The sequence below is a fragment of the Suillus subaureus genome (assembly GCF_016647635.1).
Source record: "Suillus subaureus strain MN1 chromosome Unknown BJ212scaffold_10, whole genome shotgun sequence".
Lineage (NCBI taxonomy): Eukaryota > Fungi > Basidiomycota > Agaricomycetes > Boletales > Suillaceae > Suillus > Suillus subaureus.
The window spans coordinates 810,265-823,836 of NW_024538566.1; the positions used below are offsets into that span (position 1 = coordinate 810,265).

Consider the following 13,572-nt stretch of genomic DNA (forward strand, 5'->3'; position numbering starts at 1 on the left):
GAGATCTAAATTACATCCCCACGTCTCGGATAACCTCAGGGAGTTCTGCCACCCTCCTTTCGTGTGAGTTCGGACGTGGACCAAGCACAACCATTTTTACCAACAACACTACTTCCAACATTGACTTTGTGCTCCTTTATCTTCTGTGTCCGATCATTTTCTTATTGCCTGTCTACTTGCCCAAGTCCGCGTACGGTATATACGCTTGCACTGTGAGGTATTTACCTAAATTTCTCCTCCGCCCTCAGTCCAATTCCTGTACCAGCACTGGCCCCCTGTGTCATTCGTTCACACTGTACATTGTCGTTTTTTCCTTTCATGATCAAACAGTTTGGAGGGGCACCGGCGCATGAGACGTTTGTAAAATCTTGAAGGATGGCCTCGATGCTAGGGTCTTTGATTCAAGTCTGATATGGGCCACAGCCCAGGCCGCGTGCAACGTCACAGCGACGAAGGACTATAGCAACTAGTTCAGATAGGTTTTCTCTATAAATGTGGTCGAGAATATGAGAGCTAAGCAGAATCACGCTGAAGCTTGGTGAGGAGACTACACTCCGTGGTCAGGTGTCTCGACAGCCTTGATAGCGTCTAAACACGTTGCAATGGACGTAACAAGGACATTTGAAGTGAGAACGAGCAAAAGGCATTAACGTCCCACTAACACAAATGTTGATATTCGCACCGTCAAAAGTCATTGAGTTCACACGATTATCTGAGCCATATTTCAAACATGACTCGACGTGGTCAATGAGCGCTCATCGAATAAGCACTTGTTGAACACGTCAAGTCGATCGATGAGCACACGTACAAAATCCAAGGGCTGTAGCGAACACAGCGGGATGAGCCTCAGGATGATACAACGGGTCATAATACAACACATACTCGGCAACGTCATGCAAAACACTGAAAGGAAGTTGATCATTGATATCAAGCGCACGAGGTTTCATCAAGGGAGATATATACATAAATGCTGCTATTTGTAGGGAGGACTCGGGGCATGGAACCTGTGGCTGACATCAGAAACACAGTAGCCATGAAGCGGGACACAGCGCATAATAACCAGACACGCTAAGAGACTGCGAAAGAACGAAAAATGCGAAGGAAAGAGGAAACAAAACAGATTGCAGGAAAAGACCAACGAAACAAAGTAAAATCACATACGAGAAACGAAATGTCGCTGTACATGCGAAAGCGACATGCAGGTAGCAATGGAACAATCTATCGAAACTTGTAGAAAGCCGTGCAAGAAAAGAAATAACTTCCCAGTTTGTAAATTGAGATGCAGGTAGGTCAAAGGCCAATAGTGGTTTTACTTTTATATAAGGCGAGTATCTAATATACGTCTATCAAACAACCTTGACGGAAATCAGCTAACTTCTCTTCATTAACGTGTTGCGGAGCTACATACCTTTGGTGCTAAGCTAACAATCTTCCCCCAGCCTTTCATGCGCAAGTCAGCACTCACAACGCCACCTATACGCGTCCCTAGCATCTCTCTCTTGTTATTCAAAAGGACCGCCGCATTATCATCGAACCTGATGAAACGCCCGTCTGGTCTTCGAACTGACTTCTTGGTTCGCACGATGACTGCTCGACGAACATCTCCGCGTCGGACTTTGACCGCAGTGGTAGATGCCTGAGTTGCTGCCGACACTGGGCGCGCGCGTTTGACGACACAGACTATTTCATCACCAACAGAGCCCCAGCCGTTATTGACTTTCTGCTTGAGGACATTGACGCACTCAATGAGTAGTGCGCCGGAGTTGTCTATTACCTGCATAAATTTTGTAAGCTATGAGGACATAAAATGCATACAAAACTTCACCAACATTAAGTGTAGACTTGAGCCCAATCATCGTCCTCAAATGACAGACGAAAAAAGCGTTTGAATAAAGTGTGGGACTGGCAGCGACTTGTCGTGGAGTGGGTGGGAATTTATATATATATTCGATAGCCCTCAGGTATAGGCGATTTTTATATTGTCATAATGTTTCTCAGCTGTGTATTGTAACCCGTAAGCTAGTCGATAGCCTTTGGAAATCGGCGTTTACAAGGTCATCAATATTAATGCCAGTTGTGTAAGGCTTCATCGCGTTAGCGTTCGGCATTTCGTGAACCAAAGTTGATTTGGTTAGAGGGCCATACCGTACGTTTATGGAGATGTATTTTCCACGCGTAGCAGGTACCGATGAAGGACTGCCATGGTCGTGAACTCAATCTCCACCGCTGTCTCTCTTTCTCCCTCCACCATCTCTCCACATAATACGTCAGTTTCCGATCAAGAATGCCTGCCTCGCGTCGCGGAAGTGGTAGCTTCACGCTAACTACAGGTCAGACAATCGCCATCCATACCCGGACGCAAGATGAGGAAGACCTCCCGCATGCAACTAAAAAGTACGCAAAGTTGCGCAATAATACTTGACACAACGGCCTTACCTTTATTATCTTGTGAATCGCAGGACGATGGCCGACCATTTGAGAAAATACGAGAGTTTGTCAGTCACCCTATCAGGGGCTCCAACAATGGATCTACTGAATCCTCATTGCACAGGTTCACACTCACACCGCAGAGGATGCGGATGATTGTCGAGGCCTTTACTGAGACACTGGAACTTGGCTTGAACAAGCCCAACCAGATTGTAGTGCGTATGTACTCCATACGTCCATACCGAATGGGATCACCTTCTTGCATTTGTTGTTTCAAACTCAATTGCTTTTTGCAGTTGGTCATGAGATGAGACGATTCAATTTATCTTTCGATGCTCCTGATTCTTCATGCTCTTCACATTTATTCTATGAGGGATTTCCGACCGTGTGCTGAATTAGTACTTGTAGCCTATGATTCCGACGTACGTGTTTGGATGGCCAACAGGTCAGGAGAAAGGAGATTTCCTCGCTCTTGATCTCGGTGAGTGGTTTGTTGTTTATGTCATTTTCCCAGGCTCTAAATATACTCGTGCGAATTATAGGTGGAACGAATTTGCGTGTCTGTCTTGTGACCCTTCAGGGAGAGGGAAAATTCGAGATTTCCCAAACCAAATATCGTTTGTCTGAGGAGCAAAAACAAGATGATGGCCAGAAATTGTTCGATTTCTGTGCTGAATGTTTGCATACCTTTGTCGAAACCAATACGGGCGAGGGCGCGGGCCAACTGAAGCCTGGTCAATCCCTACCTCTTGGCTTTACCGTATGTCATTAGCTGTCCTAACGTCATCCTTCTGACTATGTAGTATTCAGTTCTCCTATCCTTGCTCGTAAGTGCGCATGATACAATTGTTAGTTCAGTGCATGCAAGGTCGACTTGTTTTCGGTATCTAGGCAGGAACGCATTGACCACGGCGAGCTCATCCGCTGGACCAAAGGTTTTGGAGCTGGAAACACGGAGGGCAGGGACGTTGCCGAGATGTTCAAGAAGTCCCTCGAAAAATACGTACGTTCCACCTATCTCAAGTTTCTATTCAATACTGACTCGCATACGAACAGCAATTGCCCATCAAACTGACCGCTCTTATCAATGATACGACTGGAACGTTAATCGCATCACACTATGTGAATCCTAAGACGAAGATCGCGGTTATCTTCGGAACTGGTTGTAACGCGGCTTATATGGAGCGCGTCAAGGATATTGCCAAAATAGAGCATTTGGGTATCGATCATGGAGCTGAGATGGCGATCAATTGTGAATGGGTCCGTAGGGTTTGATCCCGATCTTAACACTATATAATTGACGAACTTGGCAGGGCGCGTTTGATTCATTCGAACATGAGCATCTGCCTCGCACGAAATACGACACGATCGTTGATGATACTTCAAATAAGCCTGGTGAACAGGCGTTCGAAGTGAGTTACTATATGTGCCGTGCAACATCATTATCGTGACATCAACTGTCCAGAAACTCATTTCTGGCCGGTACTTGGGCGAGATTCTGCGACTAGTTCTTTGTGAGCTCATCGACGAAGGTGTTCTTTTCCTGGGACAGAACACTTACAAACTCGAGAAACCATACTGTTTCGACACCGCGTTTTTGTCTCTTATGGAGAGGTACCCCATTACCCATTCGATGTGAAAATGTGCAGACGCTCATCGTCGTGTTCTCAGTGACCCAACGGACGAACTTCTCATGGTTATCGGAATCTTCACACACTTCTTCGCCCTCGAGACGACGCTCGCGGAACGGCAGTTCTTCCGGGCTCTTGCGAAGCTCATTGGAAGACGTGCGGCTCGTTTGAGCTCCTGTGGTATTGCTGCAATCGTCAACAAGATGGGTTATCTCGAGGAAGGCTGTTCGGTCGGGGCCGATGGCTCCTTGTACAACGTAAAAGCCCTATTTTCTGTACTTGCCGCAGGATGTTTACGCCTCTACAGAAATACCCTGGGTTTGCCGATCGTGTGCACGAAGGTTTGCAGGACATTTTCGGCGATAAGGGACGGTGAGCAGTTCTTGTTTGACATGCCCTTTCCCTCCTGATCTGAGCGCCGTGGAATTACAGCAACATCGTCACGCATCACGCCGAGGATGGTAGCGGTGTAGGCAGTGCGATTATTGCAGGTCAGTGTCGTGATCTATCGTCGTCAGTTTTTCGGCGAGCTTATGCTCGTATCATGTTAGCCATGACGAAGCACAGGAAGGATGCCGGGTTGTACCTTAATGTCTGATCATATATTTGCGTGCATAAGAGGGGAATACGGAATACGGAAGTCTTTGCGTTTATGTACTTTGCTATATCTGTCGTGACCCTTAGAATTGATTTTCATATCCTAAGGGCGAAGGCTGGTTCTCCTTACGTTGGCAGCCATTTCTTGGTATGTGAAATTCTTCTATTGTGTCGAAGATGCCCTGTGGATGAAAATGGGTATATACAGCATGCTAACCGTTTTTGTCAACTCCAAGGTAACTACATAGATCTCGTGAAGGCATTGCAACGAAATCATTGCCACATAACGTAGCTGCACATAAAATCTGAATCACCCCCACGAGTCTCATATCGCTCTACCAAAGACTTCGGTAGATTCCATCGGGTATGATAACTTGGGAGAGTGTATTGATTCGTCGCGGGTGATTTCCTGGTGAAAGGAAATCTCAACATTCAGTGGAGCGGCTGGGGGCTTTGGTAAGTCCGACTGCCGCTGCAACGGGATGGAGTTTTCGTCCATGAGGGTGTTGGAGCGAGCCATCCAGGCCTTGCCTACTGCGATGCGGTAGAGAATAAGGAGTGGGGCAATGACCTAGAGTACAAATGTAAATCACAATTCGTTCCGAGCAGTATGGGGACACTTACCTGCGCCTCACCTAGTAATTGCATGAATGCATATGAGATCGGGCTGTTGAGGGCATACGGTACGAGGTAAAGGAGCGAACATATCGAGTAAATGGCGGCAGATTCGATAATGATGGCTGCGAAACTGGCGTACATCGCGCCGTGGCCTAAACCAAGGACCTTGGATATTCGGTGGCGGTGGTATAGAAGGCGCATGACAGTGAGGAGACTGATGAAGATATTGATGGCGAGGGAGAAGCAGAGGTATGGGAAGAGCAAGGAGAAGGACATCCAACCGCTTACAGATTGTACTGGTGTTGAGACAATGACAAGCCAGAGCGTTCCTGTGACTTGTGAAGGGTCAGGATGGAATGCGAAGACACATGTAGGTCTGGCACATACTGAGAGTTCCAAGGAACAGAAGAGATCCAAGTCCAACGACGACGTAGTACATTCTAGTATCTTTGTATACTACTGTACACCGCCAGATCTATAGTGTGTGGTCAATGGTGGGGATGGGAGATACAGCTGTACGCTTACCATCAATAGGTCCGCACACCAATCCGAAACCACGAAAGCTGTGTTTAGTGGAGCTGACGAGGTCGCCTCCTCGTATGCACTAGGACCTGAACAAAACATAAGTACGGGATGCAGTCTATTTCAGAAGTTGCACATACCTCCGGGATATAAACGATTGTCAATAAAGCCCAATTGCGTTATCTGGGAGTTGAACGCTACATATATCGTACCAATCGCAAAGAGGAACGCGACATAGCACAAGAGGAATCTGTTCATCTTGTAGCCAGTACCATGTGATCGAGCGCGAGACCAGAGGGAGCGCCAACACATGGCAGACAGGACGATGACCACGCCGTAAAGGACGCCAGTGACGATGGCACCCTGCAGCCATGCGCCCTCAGCATAGATCTGTGTGTTGGATTCGTCAGGGCGATAAGACATAAGTATTTAGGTAGCACCGTGACTGTAGCAGAATGCCGATCTAAAAGTCGAGAACTATATGCTGCTGTCCGGGAGTCTGGCCGTTTTGGCATGGTACACATATATATCCACATCACTTCGCTCAAATCACGCCGTGATCGCTGAAGCGCTGAACGCTGATAGGCTGATTGTGGCTAATTTTCTTTTCCAAGACGTTGCGCTCGTTGTCGGCGCTCGAGAGAATGACGGCAGGGTCGTGAGATATGCTTGTTTGACCCGACGGAATTTCCCATTTTGACTTTGATTGGAACTGAGATGGTGGGGGTGAGTCTGACATTCGAAAATTCTCAGTTCCGTCACTTCAAGGTTACGACCATTGATATTGCCTATGCAAGACCCCGAGGAGCCCGGATATCCAACTTTCGCCGTCTCTTTCACCATCACGCTCTGGCCTTCACTCCTTCGACATGAACCATGCGAATGCTTCGATGCTGCCGCCTATGATATATGAAGGATCGTCGATTTTATCAACATACTTTTATGATCACATCACACATGCAATCATATTCCCAGTATTAATAGACATTGCCCCGCCTGGTGCCGGGCAATGTATTGATCACGAGTGACTACTCCACAGCTCCAAATCCATGCAATACGGCACTAGAAGTGCTCAGTTGGTCCCGAGTGGGAGAGACATGCTAAATAGTGCATGTTTCACGACAGCGGATCTCATGTTTTCTCCTGAAAATTTATTTCTACTTACAAGGAACTTCCAACACTTGGTATTTATTTCCTACCTAGTAGATGTGGCAATTATTAGCGCTGATAGCCTGTTTACAGTTGGCATACCTCTAACCCGATATAACCCTGACCCCACGATGTTTTTCGCCGCCTTCAATTCAACCCGCTTGACATTGCATCCAGACTACTTCAACGAATCCCACGTCTCGGACTAACCTGATTGTCGACAACTCCGTGGTTTGGTCGGTGGTACCTCGCGACCATTTATTCGACTTGTCGACCAGCGTCGCACTTGTGAGTTAGAGCCCAGTACAGATATAATTCAACACACAACTACTGAATACAAGGTATCTCCTCAAGGTACCGCTACCGTGACTACTCGGGGATCAGCAAGTCGCTATGGACGCTAACGTGTGTTCCCCCTCGGACAAGTATGGGATGGTGAGGTGACGGGGGTCACTGTACACGCAGTTTGAACGGTGATTGCTCATACCTCGAAGTAATGCAATTTTAGGCAACCAAATATTAACGAGTAACAGGGGACGGTGGACTCGGTTCCAGGGAACCGAAATTTTTTGCGACAGGGAACGTAGACTCAGTGGGGATGATGCTCGGAAAATCAGACTCCCCATGGCGCAAGTAAATATTTGCAAATGAACAGTCTTACCGTGAGTGGAATTTTGACCCGGAAGCAGTCTACGGTAAATTTTTCTTGGGTGCAGTGCGGCCTAGTGCGGCACTGGCAGCGCCTATCCTATAGTAGACCAGCCCAAAGTCAACTTGACGTTTCATTGACATGTGGCAGGCTAAAGAAGGATGGCGTAAAGCGCATGGTCATGTGAGTTCCGGAGCTTGATTGCGGCATTGCCTTCAAATAGAAAGAAACTGCTTTTTGTCTTACTTCAGGTCTAAAGGTACGGGGTGTGCGTCATCGCAGCTAAGGTCCAAGGTTTGGTCAAGTATGAACACATTGCTTGACAACGACAAAGTTTTATGAACTTTGAAGTACGTTCGCTGACGTATCACCATTTCGTGACTCTGAGGTGCGGCAACCAACGATTAATGACTGACCGATCCAGATTTAGTGCGCGGCACAAAGCCCCACATTGTTTTATGGGGAAGTTTCGGCCCTTCTTAAATTAATCATAACGATGGTTCAATCAACGCTGTACTCCCTTGTACTCCCCAGCAGGTGTTGGCGCTGTCACGAACTACAGCCATAACGAGTACTAGCTGTAACGCCTGGGATATCACGACTCCAGGGATCAGAAGGGACACCAACTCGGGTCTCATAGATTAGAAAGTACTATTCTACATAGGGTATCATCCTTAATTAATGGACAAAAAGCTGGTATTAAAAAAAACCCTGGTGTGAGAAGAGATTCAAAGATGTCGTGCCATAGAACTTCTGTCTTGTGTATTCCATCAAACAGGTGACAGTTTTGTTGGAGTCAGTAGCAGCCAAGGCGCCAGGAGCGAGCTCGTTGACGTCGGACCATATACGAGCACAATGAGTCGCCGTTGGCCAGAGCCCCTCAAAAGAATACGTTCGTTATTCCTATTCTACCCATATCTCAAAAGAGCGTGCCCACGGTCGTACGAACATCTCAGTCCTTTCACCGAGGGTCTGAGACTGGGATAAAATATTATCTTATAGCTCACTCCCCGCGTCTTCGTTCGCGTCTGATATCCAGAAGTTCTTCTGTAACTTACGGTATGTCATATGCGATTGAGTTCGGGTTACCGCGACGTTTGTTACAATCAAAGAAGGATTTAGGTGCGGAAGGTTGGAGAGCCGTGTTGATCCGGGCTTGATGATGCCGTGCAGGAAGCCAGGGTCGATACTTACAACCCTGTTACAATGGGTTGATTAGGGGGATCTGGTAAGTAGCTTCGTCGCCGGGTAGTTTCGTGATCCGCATCAGCCCAGTGACTTGCGTGAGGATATGTAACAGGCAGCTGGTTGATTATGCCATCACGAATGGAGTTGGACATGTGAGTCGGAATAAAACAGTACTAGTAAGTAGAATTGGGGCTAGGTGGGGATATTACCAAGAATCACCGCAAATGACTACAGGCTGACAAGGGCCAAGAAGTATTTGTTACGAAGTTATCGGCATATACCGTCATAAACTCTCGCGATGAGATCTCGACCCGAAGTTCCTCGGACGTCACCAAACGGAGGTGGACCGGTCAGCGACGGCCGACAAATCAATAAACGTTGTGGGGAAATCCGCCTCGGAGGTAGTGGACTAGCATTGATCGCGCAATTCGCGCCGGTCCCTGAATCGTGATCAGAATGACTGAGATACTGGCATTGATCGCGCCGGTCCCGGCCTCTGCGCTATGCTTGAGATACTAGTATCGTTGGTAAGGAATCGGTGACGAGTTCGGGAAATTGGAAATGCCAGTAGTGGCTCAGCAATAATCAAGCCGGAAAGACTGTTTCCTTTCTAGATGGCCTGGCTAAGGGATACTGACCCAGAAGGGCACCCAGTCGAAACGGGTCTCATCCGTCTCTCCAGTCTCCTTCTGGCATCGTTTCTCTGAAGCCATACTTCCACGGCCCTGACGAATCGAAGTTGATATCAAGGTTTAAAGTATCGATACACCGTCCCGGACTGCCAGCTTCTGACGGTGTTCTGAAATGTCGGGAACAGCATCAAGATCATGACATACATGGGAGGGATGGACCATCGATTGTGAGTTTGAGCACTTGAGGAAAGCGAATGCATGTAGGCCGCTGATGCATCTGGCACAGGCACAAGATGTAGATCACCCAGAAATTTCACCAGCGAGTAATCGCGGAGGCTGATCGCAGCCTGTTGATCTAACGTAATTTGAGGTAACACAAGTGATAGAAATTTCCTCTTGAAAACGCACGCGCAAGACATATACACCAAGACTGCAGGGTTATTCTATTTGTCTTGATATGAAGGGCGCGAGAGGCCGGCCAGGCTTGAAATGTAGTAGAGAGGGACAGTCCACGCATAATCATGAGAATTGGTTAGTTCCGACATCGGAGACCAGACGTCAACGCACGAGGAGAACGATATCAATGCAGATAACGTACATCACACGCGAACGAATGATATCGCACAACCAAAAAAAAAACAGACTATGATCGTGATAAGTCGTAGAGATGAGAAAGGATTGCCATCCGACTTGGATCAGAACCCTCCACGCTTCGTGGGAGTCGCACATACCCGCCGAATCAGCTGAGAAGCCTTATCATAAGTGCCTGCTGTGATTGAGGCTTGAGGATGGGCGATAGCCTATAGGAACTGATAAGAAAACATTGTGAGTAACAATTTGAATTCGACAACTTGAAACAACTTCAAGTTGAAACCAACATTCGGAATCTTAGTACGCCGCGCAGCAGCTGAGCAATCAAGTTGTCATAGAGTAGTAATAGTCGAAACGTGCGTGATCTCATGTCATCTGTGCGGCTTCCTGATGTACGTGAAGAGACAAATCCTAGGGTTCAGACGGCATCAAGGGAAGTTCTCTTACGACTATTTGCGCCGACGTACCAATTATGTATTCGATGAGCAACGTTTGTAATTCGCGGGTCTCGAGATAAGGCTGGGACCGGTCATGATGTGAGAAAAAGAATGGTCTGATTCATAATAAAGTGCCCCGTGGAAGCAGAGGTCGAGGCAAGGTTGAGGCCAGCGGGCATTTCCGCAATGATCTGAATCATCTGACGATGTTTTTGAAATAGGATCCAAATTTCCGGGCTTCAAACAGCAACGTAAAAGTTAGGTTGAAGAGATTAGCGCCATTATAGCAGTCAAGGTTAATTCGAAACCTTCGCGAAGCTCTGTGACTGCGCTCTGAGTCAGGTACATGATCTTCAAAGTCTGGGCAAATATCTAGGACTTACTAGTCGCCGCTACTAGATACGAGTAATTGAAACCGACTGATCTAGAGCATCGGATAGAATGAAACTGAAAATATTGGCCGCAAGGTGAACTGCCATATTAACTAGCGTTATGATAATGCTATGAGCATCACGACTGCGGACCTCGGGGCCAGGCTAGGTGTTTGGGAGACGCCGTGAGACAAGATCTCGATCGTGTCACTTTCCCCGCATATTTATTACGGATTCCCAAACAAACTGTTTAAATATCTTTTCTCGTTCTCTCCCTTTATAATCAACCTGCTCACCTTTATTTTATCTTGTCTTGACTTTCCGTCACCCATAATTTTTCAGAAGATCGCATGATCTTGCTATGAAAGTACTGGGAAGCCCTGCCTCTATCCGCATCGTCAGGACCGCTCTCAAGCCCACAAATGTCTCTCGAAAATTGGCTACCGCAGTCTCCATAACCCCTCCTTCCTATCTCTCTCTACCACCCCCGGGTCCACCCCAACCACTTCTTCCACACCCTCCTGGTAAGCAATGAGGCATTTTGGCCGTTCCTTTTTACTCAAAAACCTTCAGTTGTCACCTCCTTGGGAACCGAATATAATGAGAATCTCTTCCGATATACCTCCGGCAGGTGGTTGTACAATGAATCTCAGCAGATGGCTCAGCGTTACATCAAGTTTGACTGTCGCTGCTCTGCATTGTGTTATTGCCTCTGTCTGCGGTTCCCCTGTAGTGTCCATGGAGAAAAAGGAAGGTCTGTTTAACAAGACCTTAATGGTGACTCTCGCAAATGGTAAAAAGGTCGCTGCCCGTATCAAGGCAAGTCATATCACATGCATACAGGTGCTACTCGTGCTGATTTTCATTCATAGAACCCAATTGCGGGTCCAGACCACCTCATGACTTCCAGTGAGGTTGCAACAATGGATTTCGTCCGCCACAATCTGGGAATTCCTGTGCCTAAGATTCTAGCCTGGAGTTCCCACGCTGCCAATAATGGTGTCGGAGCAGAATACATCATCATGGAATCCGCTCCGGGCGTCCAGCTTAGCACCGTCTGGCGCACCATGGACTCACGTCAGAAGAAGAACGTCGTCAATTCGATTGTAGCACTCGAGCAGAACATGCTGAACGCAAAGTTTGCGCAGTATGGTAGCCTATACTACAGGGATGATATTCCCGAGTCGAAACGGGCTCCGCGCTTGTATGCTCACGGATCACGTAGGTTCGGTTCGGAGGAAAAGTTTTGCATAGGTCCTATAGCCCATCGCAATTTCTATGAAGATGAACGTGCGACTATGGATCTCGACAGAGGACCGTGTGCGTATCTCTGACACTGTAATTATAGCATGTTGCTAATGCTTGTCAAGGGTCATCCCCGGAGGATTACCTTCGCTCCCTCGCCTTGCGCGAGGAGGCATGGATCTCACGTTTTGCCAAGCCCAACATTCATGATGATCCTTTCCGTAATGTCTCTGGTCCTCAGCTCAAGGAAGAGCATCTTCAGTGCTTGGAACAGTATCGCTCAATCATCCCCGCCCTCGTGCCATCCACACGAAAGGTCCTTGCATCTAACCTGTGGCATTCTGACCTTAACCCCGGCAATATCTTCGTGTCTGACGATGAGGAGCGTCGTGTGGTTAGCATCATTGACTGGCAAGGCTGTTGGGCTGGTCCTGCATATCTTCAGATGACGAGTCCATCCTTCCTAGCTTGCGATGGTGCCGGACTTCCTTCAGGCCTCGATTTCCCTAAACTTCCTCCCGAGTACGCCGTCATGAGCCAAGACACCAAGGCTATGATGCGCGAGGATCACAAGGCGCAGATGCTTCATAAACTCTATGAAATTAAACAGCTATACCCTTATCGCATTAGCGATCGCGAGGCGCGAACAATGCCTGTCCGCGCAGCAGGCCGGACATGGAAAGACGGCATTCTTCCGCTGCGCCTCGCGCTGCTTGACATCTTCAGCCGGTGGACAGAACTCTCTCGTAGTAACGAGCCCTGTCCGCTGCGCTTCACGCGGGAGGAAGTGCAAGAGCTGAAGCGTCAACGAGATCGGTATGTAGATTGGCATGACTTCTTGGACGACGTGCGTACGACATTTGGCATGCGGTTGTACGGATGGGTGTCGCCGCATGAGTACCCATCGAAGCGGGCATTACTTGAAGGCACGCGCAGTCGTCTTCCCGTTGCGCTCACCAGTCAACTGGAGGAGATTCTTCCTCAGGATTGGTGGCCGTTCAGAGACACGGTCCCTTTACCCTCTGCACCTGAGGTGCGAGTGTAAGGTGGTTCGGATTCTTTAACATCACTTTCTTTGAGTTTTCATTGGTCTCTTTAGAACTACTGCTATGGTTTTTTTCACGACTTTATCTTTGTTGTGCAAGGGGATACGGACCTTCATTATGATATGACTCATGGTAATTATTAGTTTGTCGCGATTAGATAGTTTGTCGTATAGATGTTTGCTTTTGAGCTTTTGCGTTATCTTCCTTGTATTTACATTAACACTGTAGGGTTATTTCGCTTTGCTAGGGATTTGGGAAATACATAGAGTGCGGTAGTATATGTTGTACATAGAGTATACCACCGAACACGAATTGCGGTGCGCGGTGCGCACGGACGTCCGCTGGAAGCATGACCGTGCGAATTAATGCATAGGCTCACGTTCAAGTCAGTCCGTCCGCGTCAGTGTTTTTCTTTCTGTTGATCGAGACTGGACAAACTCAGACTCTCAGAGGCTTGGCATGTACTTGT

General features: G+C 47.7%; 5 protein-coding genes across 5 annotated transcripts; 2 read left to right on the plus strand and 3 right to left on the minus strand.

Moving 5' to 3' along the window:
* Positions 1-882: 882 nt before the first annotated feature.
* BJ212DRAFT_1344757 (ribosomal protein L14b/L23e) lies at positions 883-1,943 on the minus strand. The gene is made up of 3 exons (XM_041335275.1): positions 1,830-1,943; positions 1,409-1,774; positions 883-1,355 (listed from the first exon to the last, which is right to left on the minus strand). The coding sequence occupies exons 1-3, from the start codon at positions 1,854-1,856 to the stop codon at positions 1,347-1,349; spliced, it is 402 nt and encodes a 133-aa protein (XP_041194894.1). The 5' UTR covers positions 1,857-1,943; the 3' UTR covers positions 883-1,346.
* Positions 1,944-2,284: 341 nt separating this feature from the next.
* BJ212DRAFT_1268099 (hexokinase) lies at positions 2,285-4,656 on the plus strand (the record flags this gene model as incomplete). Its single annotated transcript, XM_041330704.1, has 14 exons — positions 2,285-2,394; positions 2,460-2,495; positions 2,552-2,642; positions 2,836-2,908; positions 2,970-3,187; positions 3,238-3,254; positions 3,319-3,430; positions 3,484-3,687; positions 3,741-3,839; positions 3,893-4,041; positions 4,099-4,315; positions 4,366-4,430; positions 4,491-4,549; positions 4,610-4,656. The coding sequence occupies 14 exons, from the start codon at positions 2,285-2,287 to the stop codon at positions 4,654-4,656; spliced, it is 1,497 nt and encodes a 498-aa protein (XP_041194895.1).
* A 324-nt stretch (positions 4,657-4,980) lies between these two features.
* On the minus strand, positions 4,981-6,218 carry BJ212DRAFT_1268079 (uncharacterized protein; the record flags this gene model as incomplete). The annotated part of the gene is made up of 5 exons (XM_041330702.1): positions 4,981-5,226; positions 5,280-5,608; positions 5,661-5,748; positions 5,799-5,884; positions 5,936-6,218. The coding sequence occupies 5 exons, from the start codon at positions 6,216-6,218 to the stop codon at positions 4,981-4,983; spliced, it is 1,032 nt and encodes a 343-aa protein (XP_041194896.1).
* Positions 6,219-9,149: 2,931 nt separating this feature from the next.
* On the minus strand, positions 9,150-9,832 carry BJ212DRAFT_1298460 (uncharacterized protein; the record flags this gene model as incomplete). The annotated part of the gene is made up of 3 exons (XM_041332699.1): positions 9,150-9,296; positions 9,420-9,506; positions 9,551-9,832. The coding sequence occupies 3 exons, from the start codon at positions 9,830-9,832 to the stop codon at positions 9,150-9,152; spliced, it is 516 nt and encodes a 171-aa protein (XP_041194897.1).
* A 1,196-nt stretch (positions 9,833-11,028) lies between these two features.
* BJ212DRAFT_1344780 (kinase-like domain-containing protein) lies at positions 11,029-13,462 on the plus strand. Its single transcript, XM_041335276.1, has 5 exons — positions 11,029-11,336; positions 11,386-11,496; positions 11,546-11,631; positions 11,685-12,132; positions 12,183-13,462. The coding sequence occupies exons 1-5, from the start codon at positions 11,174-11,176 to the stop codon at positions 13,100-13,102; spliced, it is 1,728 nt and encodes a 575-aa protein (XP_041194898.1). The 5' UTR covers positions 11,029-11,173; the 3' UTR covers positions 13,103-13,462.
* The last annotated feature ends 110 nt before the right edge of the window (positions 13,463-13,572 follow it).